The 20,876-nt window shown below is 40.1% G+C and overlaps 1 protein-coding gene and 1 long non-coding RNA gene across 3 annotated transcripts in view; one reads left to right on the forward strand and one right to left on the reverse strand.

Moving 5' to 3' along the window:
• LOC308473762 overlaps positions 1–20,876 on the forward strand; it is a 136,382-nt gene that overhangs the window by 82,926 nt on the left and 32,580 nt on the right. The gene's annotated exons all lie outside the window — the stretch shown is intronic.
• Positions 1–20,876, reverse strand: part of SMC6 (structural maintenance of chromosomes 6) — a 37,460-nt gene that overhangs the window by 11,833 nt on the left and 4,751 nt on the right. For both annotated transcript variants that reach the window (XM_080998999.1, XM_080998998.1), the window contains exons 3-19: positions 20,447–20,564; positions 19,066–19,171; positions 17,990–18,126; positions 16,377–16,438; positions 15,711–15,791; positions 15,262–15,363; positions 14,287–14,406; positions 14,104–14,202; positions 12,867–13,013; positions 12,466–12,554; positions 10,357–10,527; positions 8,962–9,140; positions 7,431–7,632; positions 6,388–6,502; positions 5,032–5,192; positions 4,803–4,938; positions 3,944–4,024 (exon numbers count right to left, since the gene is read on the reverse strand). In XM_080998999.1, coding sequence (XP_080855125.1) covers positions 3,944–4,024; positions 4,803–4,938; positions 5,032–5,192; positions 6,388–6,502; positions 7,431–7,632; positions 8,962–9,140; positions 10,357–10,527; positions 12,466–12,554; positions 12,867–13,013; positions 14,104–14,202; positions 14,287–14,406; positions 15,262–15,363; positions 15,711–15,791; positions 16,377–16,438; positions 17,990–18,126; positions 19,066–19,171; positions 20,447–20,564 — 2,106 coding nt within the window. The remainder of the gene's footprint in view (positions 1–3,943; positions 4,025–4,802; positions 4,939–5,031; positions 5,193–6,387; positions 6,503–7,430; positions 7,633–8,961; positions 9,141–10,356; positions 10,528–12,465; positions 12,555–12,866; positions 13,014–14,103; positions 14,203–14,286; positions 14,407–15,261; positions 15,364–15,710; positions 15,792–16,376; positions 16,439–17,989; positions 18,127–19,065; positions 19,172–20,446; positions 20,565–20,876) is intronic.

Raw genomic sequence — 20,876 nt, forward strand, 5'->3', positions numbered from 1 at the left:
CACGAAAGGAAAGCGAAAGGAAAGTCCAATGCTGTAAAGAAAAATATTGCATAGGAACCTGGAATGTAAGAACCATGAACCTGGGTAAGTTGGATGTGGTCAAAAGTGAGATGGCAAGAATAAATATTGACATCCTGGGCATCAGTGAACTAAAATGGACGGGAATGGGCGAATTCAGTTCGGATGACCATCACATCTACTACTGTGGGCAAGAATCCCATAAAAGAAATGGAGTGGCCCTCATAGTCAACAAAAGAGTGGCAAAAGCTGTACTGGGATGCAATCTCAAAAATGATAGAATGATCTCGATACGAATCTAAGGCAGACCTTTTAACATCACAGTAATCAAGTTTATGCACCAACTACTGCTGCTGAAGAAACTGAAATTGACCAATTCTATGAAGACTTACAACACCATATAGAAATGACACCAAAGAAGGACGTTCTTCTCATTATAGGGGATTGTAATGCTAAAGTAGGGAGTCAAGAGATAAAAGGGATAAAAGATAAAACTGGCAAGTTTGGCCTTGGAGTTCAAAACGAAGCAGGGCAAAGAGTTCTGCCAAGAGAACAAGCTGGTCATCACAAACACTCTTTTCCAACAACACAAGAAACGACTCTACACATAGACATCACCAGATGGGCAGCATCGAAATCAGATTGATTATATTCTCTGCAGCCAAAGATGGAGAAGCTCTATACAGTCAGCAAAAACAAGACCTGGAGCTGACTGTGGCTCAGATCATCAGCTTCTTATAGCAAAATTCAAGCTTAAACTGAAGAAAGTAGGAAAAACCACTGGGCCGGTAAGATACAATCTAAGTCAAATCCCTTATGAATACACAGTGGAAATGAGGAACAGGTTTAAGGATTTAGATTTGGTGGACAGAGTGCCTGAAGAACTATGGATGGAGGCTCGTAACATTATATAGGAGGCAGCATCTAAAACCATCCCAATGAAAAGGAAATGCAAGAAAGCAAAGTGGCTGTCCAACGAGGCCTTACAAATAGTGGGGGAGAGAAGGCAAGCAAAATGCGAGGGAGATAGTGAAAGATACAGGAAATTGAATGCAGCTTTCCAAAAAATAGCAAGGAGAGACAAGAAGGCCTTCTTAAACGAGCAATGCAAAGAAATAGAGGAAAACAATAGAATGGGAAAAACCAGAGATCTGTTCAAGAAAACTGGAGATATGAAAGGAACATTTCGTACAAAGATTTCCATAATAAAAGACAAAAGTGGAAAGGACCTAACAGAAGCAGAAGACATCAAGAAGAGGTGGCAAGAATACACAGAGGAACTATACCAGAAAGAAATGGATGCCTCGTATACCCCAGGTAGTATGGTTGCTGACCTTGAGCCAGACATCCTGGAGAGTGAAGTCAAATGGGCCTTAGAAAGCACTGCAAATAACAAGGCCAGTGGAAGTGATGGTATTCCAGCTGAACTATTTAAAATTTTAAAAGACGATGCTGTTAAAGTGCTACACTCTATATGCCAGCAAATTTGGAAAACTCAGCAGTGGCCAGAGGATTGGAGAAGATCAGTCTACATCCCAATCCCAAAGAAGGGAAGTGCCAAAGAATGCTCCAACTACCGCACAATTGCACTCATTTCACACGCTAGCAAGGTTATGCTTAAAATTCTACAAGGAAGGCTTAAGCAGTATGTGGACTGAGAACTCCCAGAAGTGCAAGCTGGATTTTGAAGGGGCAGAGGAACCAGAGACCAAATTGCAAACATGCGCTGGATTATAGAGAAAGCTAGAGAGTTCCAGAAAGACATCTACTTCTGCTTCATTGACTATGCAAAAGCCTTAGACTGTGTCGACCACAGCAAACTATGGCAAGTTCTTAAAGAAATGGGAGTGCCTGATCACCTCATCTGTCTCCTGAGAAATCTCTATGTGGGGCAAGAAGCTACAGTTAGAACTGGATATGGAATAACTGATTGGTTCAAAATTGGCAAAGGAGTACGACAAGGCTGTATATTGTCTCCCTGCTTATTTAACTTATATGCAGAATTCATCATGCGAATGGCTGGGCTGGATGAATCCCAAGCCGGAATTAAGACTGCCGGAAGAAATCTCAACAACCTCAGATATGCAGATGACACAACCTTGATGGCAGAAAGTGAGGAGGAATTAAAGAACCTTTTAATGAGGGTGAAAGAGGAGAGCGCAAAATATGGTCTGAAGCTCAACATCAAAAAAACGAAGATCATGGCCACTGGTCCCATCACCTCCTGGCAAATAGAAGGGGAAGAAACGGAGGCAGTGAGAGATTTTACTTTCTTGGGCTCCATGATCACTGCAGATGGTGACAGCAGTCATGAAATTAAAAGACGCCTGCTCCTTGGGAGAAAGGCAATGGCAAACCTAGACAACATCTTAAAAAGCAGAGACATCACCTTGCCAACAAAGGTCCGTATAGTAAAAGCCATGGTTTTCCCGGTAGTGATGTATGGAAGTGAGAGCTGGACCATAAAGAAGGCTGATCGCCGAAGAATTGATGCTTTTGAACTGTGGTGCTGGAGGAGACTCTTGAGAGTCCCATGGACTGCACGAAGATCAAACGTATCCATTCTTAAGGAAACCAGCCCTGAGTGCTCACTGGAAGGACAGATCGTGAAGCTGAGGCTCCAATACTTTGGCCACCTCATGAGAAGAGAAGACTCCCTGAAAAAGACCCTGATGTTGGGAAAGATTGAGGGCACAAGGAGAAGGGGACGACAGAGAACGAGATGACTGGACAGTGTTCTCGAAGCTACAAACATGAGTCTGACCAAACTGCGGGAGGCAGTGGAAGATAGGAGTGCCTGGCGTGCTCTGGTCCATGGGGTCACGAAGAGTCAGACACGACTAAACAACAACAACATTTGCTATCACTGTAAAAGCTCTCTCCCAGGTGGCTGTAAGATGCACTTCTGATGGCTGTGAGAACCTCACCTGGCAATGATGGTAAGTAGACATTTGTATATGAGAGGAGGAGCTCTCTCAGGTAAGCTGGTCCTAAATTGCTTTACAGTTTAACAACAAAACCTCAAATCTTGACACTGCGTTCTGCCTTAGTTGTTGCTTCTGAACCACCATAATAATGGAGCACTCTGCGGTAATCCAGTCTAAGGGTTACTAATGCACAGTTCCCTATGACCAAGCTACTCCCTTTCCAGGAATGATCATAGCTAGGAAACCAGCAGAAGTTGGAGAAAGACACTCCTAATCACTACAGCTACCTGAGCCTCCAGTGACAACAATGGATACAGGAGACCTTCTGGCAAGTACCTGTTCCTTCATGAGGAGGGCAATCCCATGCAGGAGAGGCTGTTCACCAGTTTCCCAGATCTAAGAATCACTTACCTACAGGGACTCTGCCTTACTAGGATTTAGCTTCAGTTTATTGGCCCTCATCCAGCCCACCTCTGCATCCAGCCATGCTGGTCCAAGATCATAATTGATTTAGATGTTATAGAGAAGCAGATGGGCAGCATCAGCATACCGATGAAACCAAGCCCCAAATGGAAGAGGGAGGAGATGAGTCCCTGTTAAGAAACTTTTAACTGAGACTCCTGTTCAATAAGTGAGGAGTTCCTCAAAAGAAAAAGCTCACTCTTCTCCTGCCCGTGTGTCTGCACTGGCTCGGAAATGGGAGCTTTTAACTATGCATAGGATTATACTACTAGAGTCTTAAACGCTAGTAGGTTTATTGTGGCTTAAGCTTGTGCTACAACAAAGCTGTTAGTCTTTAAGCTACCCAGCACCCCTCTTTGGTTGAATTATAACCACTTCAAATTAACCCATTTCTTGCTCATCTTAAAAAAAAAAGCAGTAAGTTGAATCCTTAGAATTCTTATTGATCAGTATAACAAAATATGCTCTCTGCCACTAGCACAAACACCTCTATGATATATAAATACTTAGAAAGGTAGAAAGTGCGCAATTCTTACTAATGTAGAGATGATGACTGACTGCTGTTCCTCCACGTTCTCGAGCTCCATAATTTTTAGCTTTATTTCATTCACTTTTATCTGCAATGACAATAAAAATAAACGGTATGGGGGGGATCACACTGGATTTAATACAGACATTTAAGCTACAACCCAATATACCCTTACTCCAGAGCTTGCCACCCCAGGACCCACAAAGCCCATCGATGGTACCCCTTGGCAGAAGCCCCCCCCCCCCCCCGATTCTGAGCTTTCGTTGTTTTAAAATTGTCTCTAGTCCCTCCAAGAAAAAGTTATGAAGCAAAATGTGCAGGTAACCTCTAGGAGGCATTATATTGGCTTTCCACTGCACAGCAGCTCCAGCAGTTGGAAGGGCCCACCCGCTTCTACTTTAGCTAGCTGAAATCCAATCCGATTTCACTCGCTACCCCCAAGTAAACGACTTCGCAAACACAAGCAGAAAAGCAATTTAACAGCTACAAAATATTTAAGAGGCATAGATAACTCATGCCAAAGGTGAGCACTTGTAAAATTTTGCAGAGCACTCAGTGGATGTTTGTTGAACCCAAGGGTTCTTTTGAACCGTGAAGAGACAACCCTAAATACTGTTTAAAAGCCCATTGCCAATTAAAATTTACAAAAGCATTTGTTTTCCCTATACTGGTATGCCACGCAATGCTAGGTATTTCGCAACAGCAGCACACTTTTGAAACAATGCTTTTGAAACAATTAATGCCATGAAATTAGGAAAAACAAGGATTACTCATATTCTAAAAAGCTCCTGCATGTCAACATCAAACACTAACAACAATTAAGAATAATTATCCAATATGGGAGCTTCTTCCTACGTATCTCTTACTTTTAATTGTTCTTGGTCCCAACGATGAGTTTTAAGGAAATGTCCGTTTTCTCTTATAGAATTCTCAGTAGAACGTATACATTGTTGAATTACTGACAGATGGGTTTTTTTGTTTCCAACTTCTTTCTCCAAGTGACTTAAAGAAACAAAGTATTGTTAACAAATGTACACAGAAATTCTAAAACAACAGAGCACAAGAATTGAAAGCTGGTAAGTAACTGATGCTCACCTTATGTCTGCCTCCACATCTTTGCTGAGGATGCGGGGCCTTTCATATTCACAAGAATAATACTGTCTTGAGAACACCTGATCACCATCACGAGTGAAAGCTTCTCTACAATTTCTCGGAAGATTGTTTTGATGCATAATTCTACGAGCTTCCTCATTACTCTAGGGGAGAAAACATGGATAACAAAAACTTTCTCCTCTGAGACTGGAGGATTCAGAGCGGAGTAAAAAGGAACTTGATGTCTCAACTTTTAAATATACTAATTAATTAATGTGACCATTAAGCTACTTCCTGTCAGTCACAGAGCAACTGTCCTTTAAAATATCCAGTGGGCAACTATAACACACACTGGAGTGCTGTCTTGTCTGCATGCATCTTTAGGGGATGTGACATATTTCCCAGCAGAATTTTCCCTCTCTCAGAATCATGGATATTTCTTCCCTGCAGAGAGAGAACAGTGGGGCTACTACAGTCTACCTGCCTTAAATAAAATCAGCTGCCAATCTCTCTTGAAACTGTAGACAGAAACCAACGAGCTTTTCCCATGCACTGCAATAATCACACATCTTGTTAAATTCCACTCTCTCTAACATAACCAGCAAGTCAATTTGAGAAACACCTGGCATTTAAAATTATTTCTTTGTTACATGTGATATAGAAATAGCATGCAGTGAGTGGTCTAAGTGAGTGGTTTTCAACCAGTGTGCCGTGGTACCCTTGGGTGCCTTGAACGATGGTCAGGGGTGCTGCAGGCAACACTGGCCTCTATCCCTTTTTCCTTCCCTCCCTCCTCTGATGTCCTCTCATGTCTCTGCCTCCCAATGGCTTCCACAACTGTTTGTTGCAGCAGCCCTAGCTACAAACTCTGCAGGTGACTGGTGCCTCTGGGGCTGGTCAGGGGGTGCTGGTTGCCAGGAGCTGAGGTGGCCTCAGAGTAAGCAAGCAAGCCAGGGAGTCCAGCCCTTGCTGTTGGGATTGGACAGAAAGTCCTAGGTCCCTGTGGGGCAGTGTGAGGAGTCACCTCTCTTTGGGCCAGGGGGGCAGCTCAGAGATCAGGGGCGGCAGCAGTGGCAGCGGCTGCCCAGAGGACTCCCAAGGAGACAGTTGAGGGAACACTCCACAATGGAGGGTGTTTGAGAAAGCGTGAGAGACTGCCGGCTCTGCAGGCAAGGGGTGACATAACTGGGCTTCTGAGCCCCACAAGGGTGCCACAGAAAGAATGTAGTTGGTCAAGGGAGCTGTGGACTCAAAAAGGTTGAAAATCTTTGGTCCAAGGTAATACAGAATTATCTGAACTGTTATAGAAACATCAAGTAAGGCTTTCTATGCACTAGAGGTATGAGAATTAAATCTTACTTTGATTAACAGGACTGTTTCTACACGCCGCATGTCAATTAAGCAATTGGCTATTACTGCATTATCGATGTCTAACGCAGCCAAGACTGATGGGAATTCAGGATGAACAACTTCCCTATTACAAAACAAAAAACAAAAAAACAACCCGGTAGCATTTCTATTTTATTTTATGTTCTTACAATGCAGTCACTTCACTTGCAGTCTTACAAAAGATGGCATATAGAGCATTTCAGTTACATGTTCAGAAGCATAAATGTATTGACAATATTTGGAAAATCTATCTAAAATGATGTGTGTGTGTCGCCCCCCCCCCCCATGGATGAAGTCGTTCCATTTGCAAAGGGGTATTTAAATCAGTGCAGAACTCTGGAAACCTTTGCTGATTCCTCCTGTTTTGTGAAGCCCCTCACACCACCTCCCATGCCACAGGGTGGAAAAGGGTGGGGGGAGGAACCAACAAAAATGGCTTCTCTGCCTTTCATTAGCAGAAACGTCACTTGGCTCAAATGTCCTTCCATGAACAGAAGCGCACCACTGCATACAGCAAGATGAATTCTAATTAATCAGCTCAAAGCTGTAGCAGTGTTTGAATATGTAGCAATTCAGAGTGAAGTACCTGATTCCACTGCAAACCAGCATAAGCAGCCAAGTTCATTAACATTATGAATAATTTTACATAACCAATAACTAATCTTACAGCCCAATCTTATGCGTGTTTATTCCAAAATAACTTCCACTGAGTTCAGTGGGTTTAATTACTAGTAAAATACTTATGGTGTGCACCCTTAGACACCGCACTTTGATATTCTGCAAACAGGCTGCTGTCAAAGAACTGGGAAATGAAACCATTTGTATACTATCTGAAAGAAGGTCTCTTGTCCCATAATATTTGTTAGAACTAAGGGTGACAATAACAAATATATAAGTTACCATTAAGTCAATAGTTCTATCAATGACCCTCAACAGTAATGCAGCATAACTATAAACCCTTAATGAAAATTCAAAATTCCAGTTTACACAGACCACGTGTCAGATACACTCACCTTTGGCTTACATCATGAAGCTTATTTTGGAAAGAACTAACAACGATTTGAGGACGAGAAGCAGGTTCACAGAATCTGGACATTAACATCTGTAAAGTTCGTTCATCTTTATGATTATCACAGCAAAATCCCGAGATCAAGCTTTTTAAACATGTCTCAATAGCCAGCGCAAAATCAGGATCTTTCAGATGAATAAAAGCACCTGAATGCAAGAAGAAAGTCTCAGCATTGTATGTAATGTCAACATTAAACCATCTGAACGCCGCAGCCTGAAGTTCTCACCCCCTCTTCTGTGAAAATGCCATAGTAATATAAAAGGTAGCTTGGAGGTAACTCCATTTTCAGAAGTTCACCACACTAGACATCAAATCAATTTAAATGCTCATTAATGGGGGGTTTAGTAGCAACTGCAGGAGTTTTGGAGCTCCACATCCAAAACTAATAGCAGCTTATGTGGGGAGGGGGAATCAGGGAGGGAGGGGGAGAGAGATTGAATGTGCATATGCAATGGCTGTTTAAAATGTAATGAATGTGCGGTTTACATACCTGCAAACAATTAATGTCAAATTTAGTTTGGGCCTGTGACTATGTTTCTACCATGCAGGAGATTTAAATCCTTTGAAACCACCAGTAGAGACAATGCTTATCTTGGCCTATGACTGGCACAGTTTAATTTTTGAATTTTTTTTTTAAAAAATACCTCAAAACTTCAATACACTTTCCAAATATTTTTTTTTTCTTATCCTTGCTTTTTCCATTTTTTATTCAGTGTAAAGTTCTTGCCTTTCTATAGAACGCAACAAATATCAAAAAAGGTTTGAACTTTTATTCTAAAAGCAACTTCCCAGAAGATTATTCCACTAAAATGAATGCAAATCCACAAGCTATAACCTCCCGGCAAGGCTGAAACCACTTTACAATGAAGCAAAGGTGGCCAGCCACTCCTAAGAACGCAAGTGCGGCCCTGTTAAATAAGACCAAAGGCCTACCTAGTACAAAATCTTTTTTTCACACAGTGGCCCAAAACAAAACAAGAGTAAATATTCCCAATACTGAAGCACGCAAAAAAAGCACAACAAAGTCATGGTAGTCTGTTTTTAAAATGCAAATCCTCAATATATGCACGGTACTTGGTGGTCAGTAAACTACTTATAGACCAACTATGGACTGCTTGTACATTAACTTGCAGATTAACTGCAATGTGTAAAACTGGGGATGGGGGCAGGGGTATGCAGGCGATTCGTGCAAATATCTGAAGAGGGTTATAAAAGCACAGCTAAGACTGTGAAATAGTTGGGGAATAGGAATTTAAGAGTCTCCCACTGTCACCATTTTTCTCAAGACCTAAAGAAAATTACTTCCTTATTCATCCTGGTGAAGAAGAACACAGCCATGGACGTACATCAAGAAATCACAAAGTTTACTATTTCTATTTCAGGATCAAATTTGAGAACCATTAAAATTGCGATGCAGTATCCATAGTCTACTTTTCAATGTTTAAAAATTATTTACAAGGAGAATTATAAATTACCTACGGGTCCTAATGGTTTGTATTTAAACTGCCCCTGCTGGTGAGCCTCTTCAACTGCTTTACAGAGCTTTGGCATATAGTGTCCAAACCTTTTCAGTTGATCTGTTTTACTCTCCTTTAACTCTTTTAGCTGTCGTTGCTGAGAATCCAATATTTGCGTCAGTTCCAATTCTTCCTTCCTAAAACAACAAAGAAGCTACTGAAATATCATGCATTATTATTAAGGCCTAGTCCATTTTATAGAAACAGGTAGCCTTTTGCACACCACCTGATTGCTTATAAGGTACAATTGCTTTAGCAGGGCTTCCAAGTCAATCATTGATTCACTTTATTTGTATGCCACTTTTCCACACACAGAAACAAGCTCAAAGTGACTTATAACAAAGAAACAGGGTTGCATTTCAAACAAACACTACTAAACAATTTCATAGTAACATAGCAAAACAAAAACAGAATAACATACAAACAAGCACATTTGAATACTATTAATATACAGTCATACCTTCCCGAATGGCTTTGATTTGTTGTCAAACAAATCGGCTTCTGAAAGCTGCAAACCCGGAAGTAAGTGTTCCGGTTTGCGAATGTTTTTTGGAAGCTGAATGTCCAACGCAGCTTCCGTTTGAGTGCAGGAAGCTCCTGCAGCCAATCGGAAGCCGCGCCTTAGTTTTTGAACAGTTTTGGGAGTCAAATGGACTCCCAGAACGGATTAAGTTCGAGAACCAAGGTTTCACTGTAACAAGATTAAGTAAACAACATGCCACATCCAATGACCAAAATAAGGGAGCTTCATTTCTGTATGTTTAGCCTGAAAAAGAAGCAACTGAGAGGAAACAGCCATCTTCAAATATCTAAAAGGGCTGTCACATGGAAGATGGAGCAAGCTTGTTTTCTCCTGCTCTTGACAGTAGGTCCCAAACCAATGGCTTCAATTTACAAGAAAGAAGATTCCAACTAATCATCAGGAAGCTGTTTGCAAAACTGCAAGCCATTTGTATTTAATAACACATTCTCCAAATTGGTACCTTGGGTGCCCTTCTCCAGAGGAAGCTTATAAAATAACTGCTTTTATTGTTTTTCATTTTTTTAAAACCAAGATGTGTTTGTTTGCAAAGTGGGATGTCAGATGTCTTTACCAAAAAGGCAATCACCTCTACCCCTTGAAGAAAAACAACAGGGAACTGAAACTGAAACGATCCCTTGTCCCTTCCCAAAACTAACCAAGAAAGAGTTGAACATACATGCTTCTCCTCAGACAAATATGCCCGACAGGAGAGAGCTGAATGAAGGTGCTAGCTGTGGTCCACAGAGCAAGAAAAATAAATGCTCAGAAGCCCAACTTATAGCACAAAACACAAATCAAGTAATAACGACAGTTACATCTCATAAACTTACTTAAGCCTCGCAGCCTCTTCCTTGTATGTTTTTATAGCCTCTTGAAACTGCTTTATTTGGTTATCATTTGATTCTTCTTGATCAAGAAGTGTCCTTAACTGCTCTTCCTTAGCTGCTCGTTCAATTCTTGCTTGTTTTTCCAACGTTTCAGGCTCCGAAATTTGTTCAGCACTGTAACATCATGCAAACCAACCAGTATTATATTAAAGAGCTGCTCTGGAGGAATACTTTTGTGACATACATCTTTCCTTTGGGGCAGCTTTTATGCATGCAGCATTTGAGTTTAATCAAAACTGGCTAGCCACAGTTTCACACTTGCATTTTAAAATAAACACGAATACAGATTTTAAGGCTGCATTTATAGATTTTTAAAATCCCACAGAGACTCATGTTATTTACCATTCTCTGAACAAAAGGCAGCAGCATGTGCTTTTCTACCTGCTTTTAGCAAAGCACTGTAGATTAATTATATAATTATTATTTATACATCACTCTTTGCATCTTAGAGACATCTTTCTGCCTGCAAGGAATATACACTCTAAATAGAAAATGGGGAAAACAGAGAAAGGAAACAGGGCAAGGGGGATAAAGTGGGCAGATTTATATTTGATAATGTCTACCACCAAAGGTTTCAGAGTACACTTAGCTGTCATACAAAATGACACATCCTCTTATGGATCAGCAAGCGATGAACAAACAAGTAGCAGAAAGGAGGGGGAGACAGAAAATTATCACAAAGGAGGGAAGTAAGCAGCCAGCCCCCACACTCATCTTTATTAGAGATCAGTGCTATTTAAGATGCTTATACAGTGGTGCCTCGCAAGACGAAATTAATCCGTTCTGCGAGTGTCTTGGTCTAGCGGTTTTTTCGTCTTGCGAAGCAACCCTATTAGCGGTTTAGCGGCTATTAAAGGCTTATCGGCTTAGCGGATTAGCTGCTAAAAGGCTATTAGCGGCTTAGAAAAAGGGGGGGGGAGCGGAAAGAAATCTCAAGACTCGCAAGACATTTTCGTCTTGCGAAGCAAGCCCATAGGGAAATTCGTCCTGCGAAGCAACTCAAAAACGGAAAACCCTTTCGTCTAGCGGGTTTTCCGTCTTGCGAGGCATTTGTCTTGCGGGGCACCACTGTACATTTATCTAGATTCCAGTGGAGTAACCAATTTTTAAAGATCTTTACAACCCAAGCAGCAAAGGGCTCCAAAAGGGTATTTCCAAAGTGACTGAAAGGGCAACAAAATAGCAAATGAGACTCTGTGTAAATAAAAGTAAGGTGCTGTTCGGGGGGCGGGGGCTAGCTTCACATCTATGCTGATGGAACTTGTGGTTCTGGTGGATAGTCCAGTAGCAGTTGTAAAATAGTAATAATATGAATAATAATAATAAAGGGCTTCTCTGGGAGATTTGTCCAATTGACAAATCATAGTACCATTATACACATAGTGTTGCTGCATTTGGAATAATGCTAAAGTACTAGTTACCCAATATCAAAAAGGGTATTTTAAATCCAGAAAAGGAAAATCAAAATGGGCAAGTGATTGTGGCACTTCTAAAAAGAAAAGCTAGCATCTTTAAGTGAGGGGGCCCTCATAAGGGTTTTCTTTTTCCTTTAATGAAGCAAGGACGCAAAAAGCATTTAAGGAGAGTTTCTGCATGATGCAGAAGTGGCATTAAAGGCTTCTGACAAAAAATAATTATCTGAAGATGGATATTAATGATTTTGCAATGAAGTTTCCAAAATAGAAGAGAAGGCAGCCAGATAGAAGACTGGAGTAGTCAAAGTGTGAGATAACCAGAGCACAGTTTTAGCCGAGTTTAATAAGTAGTTAAATAAATTTAATATAATTAAGTTTAATAAGCTGATATATACTCAAGAGATAAAAAAAGGCTGCTTATAATAAATTTCAACTTCTCTGTTTTCAACTTGGTCAGTCTTGTTTAAACATAAAGTGAACTTTTAGGAAATTATCGATAACATAGAGATGTTTCAACTTCTTGTTTGTCATTACATTTCTTTCAGATAAATATGTATATATAGTGGTTTTGGGTAACAAAATGCCCGTTTACTCACTTCTCTTTTTGATACAACATATTTAGAAAATGAAACATTACCTGGTCTTCAGTTCCTCAATTTTTTTGCAAAGCTGTTCATGGTCTTTAACCAAGCGTTTCAATTCATTTTGAGACCGATTATATGCTGCCTTAAACAAGGAAAGCAAAACTCTGGTGAACAACTGAGTGGAACAAACTTACAGCAGAGATTGACAAAAATATTATAGATGAGGAACAACTTCGATCTGTTATTTCTTCTGCCTTTTTTGAAATTATACTCATTTGACCCATTACTCTGCTTTCATGCCTTTTACAATCCAAGACACTCAACTCTGCTGATAAAAAGAATCTGTGTGTTTGATTTCAGTGCAGATCTGCACAAAATACTAAAGTATGCCTAGACCATTAGTGTGTGGCAAATTCTTACAGAACTTCTAAGTCTGAACTTTACCCCTACAAACCTCTGCATCATTCTTCGCTCTTCTTTTAGATATAACGTCTGCTTTCAAAGCAGCACATGATGGTTCTAATGCCTGAGCTTCTTCCGTTATCTTCTCTAGCTTATCTTGCATAGTTCTGTGTTTTCCTTCTGCATCTTTTACCTTAGTCTGAAAAGACAAAACAATCAGAAATCTCATTATACCAGGGAAATTAGGTGAATGTGCAGAGACTGATCTAAAGGAAGTTGAGACAAATCAGCCATGACTTGGAACGGGAGAAAGGGTCAACAGTTTGCAGATGAAGTATGATCACCTTTTACTTTCCAGACAACACTTCATTCTGGATTTCATTAACATAATGTCAGGCCTCTGATTTTATCTGGGAACCTTAGAGCTGAGCCTAGTACAAACGGATGGGCAGCCTAGCACTGTGAGTAATTCAATCTTGGAGTCCTCTTCTGACACAAAAGAGGGCCAGGGTATCCATCCCAGCCCCCTTGGGCAAGATGAAGCCCCTGGCAAAAATACCAGGAATATGTTCTTGCCCTTTTCTGATCAACTAAGCAGCATCGTATCCAAGCTACACTTTAGGTTCTGGCCAGGGATAGCAGCCAACCAGAGGTGGTTTGGGTAGACCTATCGATGGCTTCGGCCTGGCCGTAGTATCCACTCTTGACCAAATGGTTGTCTCAACTTGGCTTCATTAAAAGACACATGTAAACAAAAAAATCAGCTCAAATGCCAAATATTACAGGGCAGTAATAGGAACACTGAATTATTTTCTACAAAATCTTTGTTCATCATTTATTAGATTATATGCAAAGCCGATCAAAGCTGACACGTAACTCAAAGTAACTCAAAACTGAGATATTTGCTTCTCCAGTCTTCTAAATGCAATTTACTTATATGAGAAAGCTCACAAGTAGCACACATTTAATTAGATGGCCAAATAGCTCAGGCGAGGGCATTCATGTGGACCTGTACAAGAAGCATCTGTTCTTTCTTCTTGTGATCCTTGCATGAAGGCTAAGGCTTTGATGAGAGGTGACAATAAAGCAGACTGCTTAACAGATCTGACATTTTGTGATGCAGTCTCAGAAGACACCAGTCACACTAACCTATTTTTTAAAGTGTACAGGTAAGATTTTAAAACTGGCTGTTAGTCTCGCCAAGTCATTAAAGAAACAAAAACAATGCTTCACTTTAATAAGAGAATCAAAGCAATTCAAGTCAGTATTTGCAATAAATGCATATATACCTGCCATTCTTTCACTTTCTCAACAAATTTTCCAGTTCTCGCTTCTAGAGCACCAATATTATCTCTGAGTGTTTCAACTTCATTTTCAGTGTCTCTCACCTAAAATTTAAGATTAATGTAAGCATCACACAATAAATATCACACAATTTAAACCCATATATAGGTACTGAAACAACAAATTACCATTGCCCAAGCTATTTGGTGCTGTAACTTCTTCAGTTCATTCTGCATTTCACTCACAAAAGCAATACTTTTGTAACGATCCTCCTTCTCCAAATAACGCTTCCGAAGTTCTTCAAGATACTAAGGAGAGACACAAAATGTTGTTGGAGATGACAGCAGTACAGATACTAGGACCATTTCTTAGTGTTTACTAGGGACAGAAGAAACCCAGAGGAGTTGTCTAGGAAGCTCAGTATCAGATTATGTATGTTACTAAATGTTTTACTGCATCTGTGCATTGTTTCTTTAAGTTGCAGTTGTGTTTTTACAAAATCATTTGTATGAGATTCTGTTGTAACTGCTTTTGCTTGTTTGCACAAAATCTTTAACAAAATAGTATATATTTTTTAAAAAGTTACTATGATGCTTCATGAAGCATAAATCAGTGTTAGGAATTTATTTTGTAGGACTAAAAGGTAAAGATAAAGGACCCCTGACAGTTAAGTCCAGTTGCAGATGATTCTAGGGTTGCGGCGCTCATCTCGCTTTACAGGCTGAGGGAGCCAGTGTTTGTCTGCAGACAGTTTTTCCGGGTCATGTAGCCAGCATGACTAAACCGCTTCTGGTGCAACAGAACACCGAAACCAGAGCAGCGCACGGAAACGCCGTTTACCTTCCTGCCGGAGCAGTACCTATTTATCTACTTGCACTTTTTTTTTGGCATGCTTTCAAACTGCTAGGTTGACAGGAGCTGGGACTGAGCAACGGAAGGTCACCCTGTCATGGGGATTCAGACCGCCTACCTTCTGATCGGCATGCCCAAGAGGCTCAGTGGTTTAGACCACAGTGCCACCCGTGCCCCTTCTTTTTGTAGGGCTACTGTTCTTATTTTAGCACTTCTCAGTGAACCTAGAACCAGTATGAAAGGCTGGGGGAGGTGGAGTTTCACAGTCCAATATGTGGGCCTGGGAAACATAACATTACTGTTTATAATACCTTTGCTCCTTGTTCAATCTGATCATGAGTTCTTGCTTTGGTTTCCATAATGTATGCATAATCTTCTTTCATCTGCTCCAACTGTGTTGCCTTCATAAAGAACTAATGCAAGAAAACACAAGTTCATGTTCTATAACTGACTTTCTAAAAGACTAAGAATTATGAATGTAGTCCATTTATACTTACACATTTTATTAAAGCCCTAGTTACCTGCTCCACCCACCTCACTCAAGGCCCCCCTCCCTCGGCTGTGGTCCAAAGGAAAACAGAACAATATGTTTGGAACCAGCTGGGCATACTGACAGCTTCTAGGAGGGTGGGGACCAAAGGTGGACAAACTACCCCAGAAGAAGCACAACATGTCCCCCACCAGAGGTACTACCCCTCTACTAACACCCCATACACTCCCCAATGGATTACCAACAACATCATATGGTAGTTTTGTTTACCTTGTATTTGTCACCTTCATTTTTAGATTGCAAGAACTGTTTGCTCATTTCCTGAGTGAGTATAGATACAGGATTATCCACCTGCAACAACAAAAGTCACTTACTATTTTGTTTAGCTTTGGCAAGTAGTCAATATTTAAGTAAGCAGTCACTTGAAATTCAGAAATTCTCTTCAACATCCATTGCAAGACAAGATAAATTATTATTATGGTTGTAACAGTATCTCAAGCGTAACGGCTTTTAATTAACTACATAAAAGTTCATGAAGATTTTCCTTTACGGCACCTTTACTATTTTAAGAATTTGAGAAGTCACAAACGGCTCACTGAAACAGGATGTCAGAAGAGCTTTAACGGGCAAGTTTGTTTTTAAAATGCAAATGCAAATTCCACATAACCACTGGCCACAATCCAGAGAACTGCACTGCAAACAGTACACCCAGAGGAACCTTTTGACAATACACTCAGTCACTACCACCCAAAACCAGTTTCTCGTGACGCACAAAAAGTTGCTGTAAGAGTTTGAGCATAGGGGCTTCAATTCAAGGAGGGGAGGAATCATAAGCTGCAGTAATTGTCTACACACCCTTAAGCAAAGAGAATCAAATCAATTTTTAAAAATCATCTATTAGGTGTTATACGTAGAAGTAAACAAATTTAGACTTACCTGGATATTAAAGTGATCTAGGATGGCAGTAAGTTCTTCCTTCTTGGATGAAATTATGGCACCTGAATATAAAAGTGAGAATAAACCATAATCAGATTTTTTAAATTACTACGTAACACCAATTAAATTATACCTTTAGTGTAGAACAGAATATTGGTGCTGAGAATGAACACTTATTTATATTTATTGCATTTATATACCCTCCATTCCCCCTAAAAATGTCCAGGATGTTGCTTTGTCTTGGTGCCCAAATGGACTATGATCCCTCCTACTGCTCAGACTGCAGGAACCGTGTGACCAGATTTTCCCCCTGGAGACCTCTACTTCTACTGTTTCCTTAGTTCTGTTCTGTGGCTGGCCTTTTATAGAACTCCTTAGTAATCGGGAGGGGAGAATATCAGCAGGACCAAAATTTGAACAAAGGAGGAAAAAGAAAAAGCCAGTATAGTCTGGGCCTATGCAAAGCTGAATGTTCGAGAAAGACATCTCTAGGAGATGGGGGGGGGGTGTGTGCGCGCGCGCGCAAAATACTTCAGCAGTTCAGGTTTCGTGAGGCACAACCAGGCCATACCACTGAGTTTGGAGGGCAAATCAACTCTCTGGCCGTGGCTACAGCCAGGACAACTAATGTACCGTGGAAAGCACTGCTGCTTTTTTTATGAACTTGTACTGTAATAGTAGAGGAAGGGCCAGAGGAGCTTGCTCTGCAGCTACTGCCAAGGCTTTCTCCTGCTGCTTTATCACATGTTTATGTTTAGCAAGGCAGTGGATTTCTACACTTTCCCCTTCCTCTGTGAAGTCATAACAAAGGGGGGTAGGGCATGGCACCAGAGGGAAACATGCAAAGCAAGAAGAGTGGGACACAGAAGGTGACTTGGAGGAGGAACAAAATTGAAATGCCTTTTTTATTTAAACAACCGCAAAAGTGCATGATAGGGGAGAGAATAGAGAAGAAGACTCGCACCAAGGAAGACAATCTGACAAAAAGAAGAAGAGAAACAATCCTGAGTTTTCCTAGTGTGCCCCTTTAAGAAATTGTTTGAGCTTCCCTATGTACAATTTAGATTAAAACTGATCTAATACTAATGATCAGGCTGGGGCATGCAGATGGACTAGTAACATTGACAGGGAAGCCTGAGGAGTGAAAAACCAGGCCAATCCTTCTGACTTATTACTATGCCTACAACGTCGTGGTAGACACCAGTATAATGCAGACACAATCCTATCATTACCCTTGCTAATGATGAAGCAAGCCAAAGCAGTCCAACAAAAAAAATATTGATCAATACAAGGTATCTGCATGCTCATGTTATACCAACATTTACAAGAGGATACAGGAGGCCCACAACTTATGTGGGGGTTACGTTCTAGGGATCACGCCTAAAATTGCAGAGTCAATAGGTTCAATGTCAGGTAGGATTGTCAACTTCATTTTTCCCAGAACCCCACCCCCTTTTTCATTTTGTTCAAAAAATTGCCATGCAGGTAAGCCTGAATGCATACAAGTTAAATGCACACAAGCTATGGGCTTACTGTATTTAAGAAAGGCAGCTCACCTCACGTTTCTTCTAAAAATAGAGCTTCTTTGAATACTTCATAAAAATTAAAAGTACCTGTGCTGCTTTTCAGTTTGTAATTACGATGTCCTTCCAAGTTTATGCGTTGACTGATGGTGATACAGTCACCATACTGCTGTGGTTTAAATGCATCTTCACCTCGGTTTCGCAGCGTTATTGAAACATCTGCAGAACTGAAGACAAAAAATGAGCTGATTTTAATTAACATGTAAATTCAAGAAATTATCTTTTTAACCAAGTTCAAGGTGTTGCCAGTAGCATATAAAGCCCTTAACAACTTGCAACCAGGTCACCTATGAGATTGCCTTACCCAACATGTGCCCACTAGACTGCTTCAATCGGCAGAATTGGCAATACTACAGGTGCCATATTAGACCCATTCCGCAGTTGTTAAGTGTGACAGCAACTGCACTTTGGAACTCCCTGCCTCTTGAGATCAAGCACGCACCTTCACTGTACTCTTTCTGGTGCCTGCTACAAACATTCTTGTTTAGACAAGCCTACCCAGGAGCTTAGAAGTTGAGGAGATTTTAATCTGTTTCAGTATTTTAACTTTTTGTATGTTTAAAAGCATGGCTGTGCATTTTTCTTGATTTTATTGTTTTATCTTTTTTGTAAACCGCTTTGAGCTTCTTTACAATCACGTAGTGTATTTTATGAAATAATAAATAAGTACTCTAAGCCTTATGCCAAGGAAGATATTATTTTTAATCCACAGTACGCAACACCTTTGTAAAAATGAGCACAAATATCAGTAAACAGTGCCCAATGTTTCTAGACCAGGAGGCAGGGTAAGAAAAAAGGCATAACCTAACACTCAAGCCGTAACATCTGCAGACTGCAACAATTCCAAGATGGACTGGAGGAGTTGTACAGACTTACGATTAACCTCTCCTGGGAACTAACAAATGGCTGACACTGGCCTCAAAGATTGCTGACACCACAAATGGTTGGTGTAGGTAGCTAGCTAATATGTATTACTCTTGCAGAGATCTCACCACCTGACACTGGCCTCAAAGATTGCAGAGTATTTCTGGAGTAACAGGAAATTCTTCCCTCCATCCCTGGTACTGTTCTTACTCGTTCTGCCTTAATACTGGATTTTCACTTACCTCTGTCCATCTTTCACAAATACTTTCAAAGATGTTCCTCGATTTGTCACTGTAGCTTTTCCTCCAAGACCAACCATAAGGGCCGTTAACACAGCACTCTTCCCACCTGAATGAAGCAACATTTATTAAGCTCTTAATAGTTGGCAAGCTATTTTTAAGGCAGCAAAAAATGGCTCTTATTCTTTTCTTTTTTTTAAAAGACCATTCCTAAAGAAGCTACTGGGTTATAAAGCATGTGATCACATAACATAAAAACACTCTTGGGTAGAAATAACTCAATGACACTTTTTCTCATGAGAGACAAGGTCAGCTATAGCTTCAATATTCATTTGTTTCATATTTGCTGCTGTATTGTGAAAATGTGTTGCATTACTGGGTTTTTAATGTACACTTTAATAATGTATTGGTATTAATTGCATCATATAGCTTAATTTCTATTTTTTACAAAAGTGACCCATACATTTTATGAAATAAATACAAGAATTTTGTAACTAGCATTCTCTTAAGTGTTACACAAATATATCGCAGCAAGCCATTGATGGTTCTTTCACATCTCGTGGGTCAGGAGGCCCTGAACCAACTGGAAAAGCTCAACTGAGGAGCATGAGTACATACTGCTAATGCTTTTTTTGACAGTCACAAAGTGGGCTTTGATGATACCTCAGTGTGTCAACATATTCACTGCAAAATTAGCAAGGTAAAGTTAGAAAATAGAGGATTCTTATTCCGTTCAATGATTCAATAGAAATAACTGCAAAATAATAAGTAAGATAAATTTCATTAGTGAAATTCATTTGGTTATAAGCTTTTGTGGAAAAGAGCCTAACTGATTGTTTTGCCCTCTTCTGATACAGGCTCAAACTTATTTGTAGGGAGAGAGGAAAAATATGAACAGTAGGGCAAAAAGTCCATGTAATGCAATATAGTTTCTGATAGGCAATGATGTGAAAGAGCATGCCTGAGACTAGAGAGCTACTGTCAGCTACAATGTACAACACTGGACATGACAGTCAAGTCTGACCTGATAAAACACAGTTTCTGTGTTCCAAAGAAACGCTTAAATACATATAAGAATAATGACCACTCATAAGAGAGGCTTTCTCTTTTTGATTTGGGGGTTTTCTTTTCCCCCTTCCCCATAATCTTCTGCTGTTCCTTCTCTCCAAGCATCTTATCTCTCATATGTATCTTAGTTATTGTTTGAGATTTGCTTCTTTATTGTTTGTAATCTTTTATATGTATTTTATTAGTGTTCTATTCTGCTTTTTGTTCAGAAAAACTGGTATATTAGAAATTGATAAATAAGAAATATGCTACAGAATGGAAGAAATGCCAATATTATAATTTTCCATATGATTTAAAATAATAAATAAAAACTTACTTCCATTATTTCCAACTATAAAATTGACATTGGGTCCAAATTTGAAGGGGCCCAGCATTGAATGGCACATGAAATTCTTCAGCTGGATACTTTCAATTATTCCAACTTCTCCTGACACCTAGAGATACATTACAAAGATGTTTAAAACTGATCACCCATCTTTTGTACACAAACAGAAAGTCACAGATCATCACAATGCTTGCATATTTTTAACAATACCATGGGGTGTCTGAATAATCCTTACTAGCAGAACATTCAGCTCTCATTTGCCATTTCCCCACACAATTAAAGTAGTAGCCTAAATAGCAGATCACAAACTGTGTCCAATGAGTCTCCCTAAAAAACGTGAGAGCAATGGTAAAGCCCAAGTGCAACTAACGAAATATAAAGAGATATTTTGCCTGACAGTATCCACTTTAGGCCCAGGGAT

Source organism: Podarcis pityusensis, assembly GCF_964106645.2.
Source record: "Podarcis pityusensis genome assembly, chromosome: 3".
In the NCBI taxonomy this organism is placed as follows: domain Eukaryota; kingdom Metazoa; phylum Chordata; class Lepidosauria; order Squamata; family Lacertidae; genus Podarcis; species Podarcis pityusensis.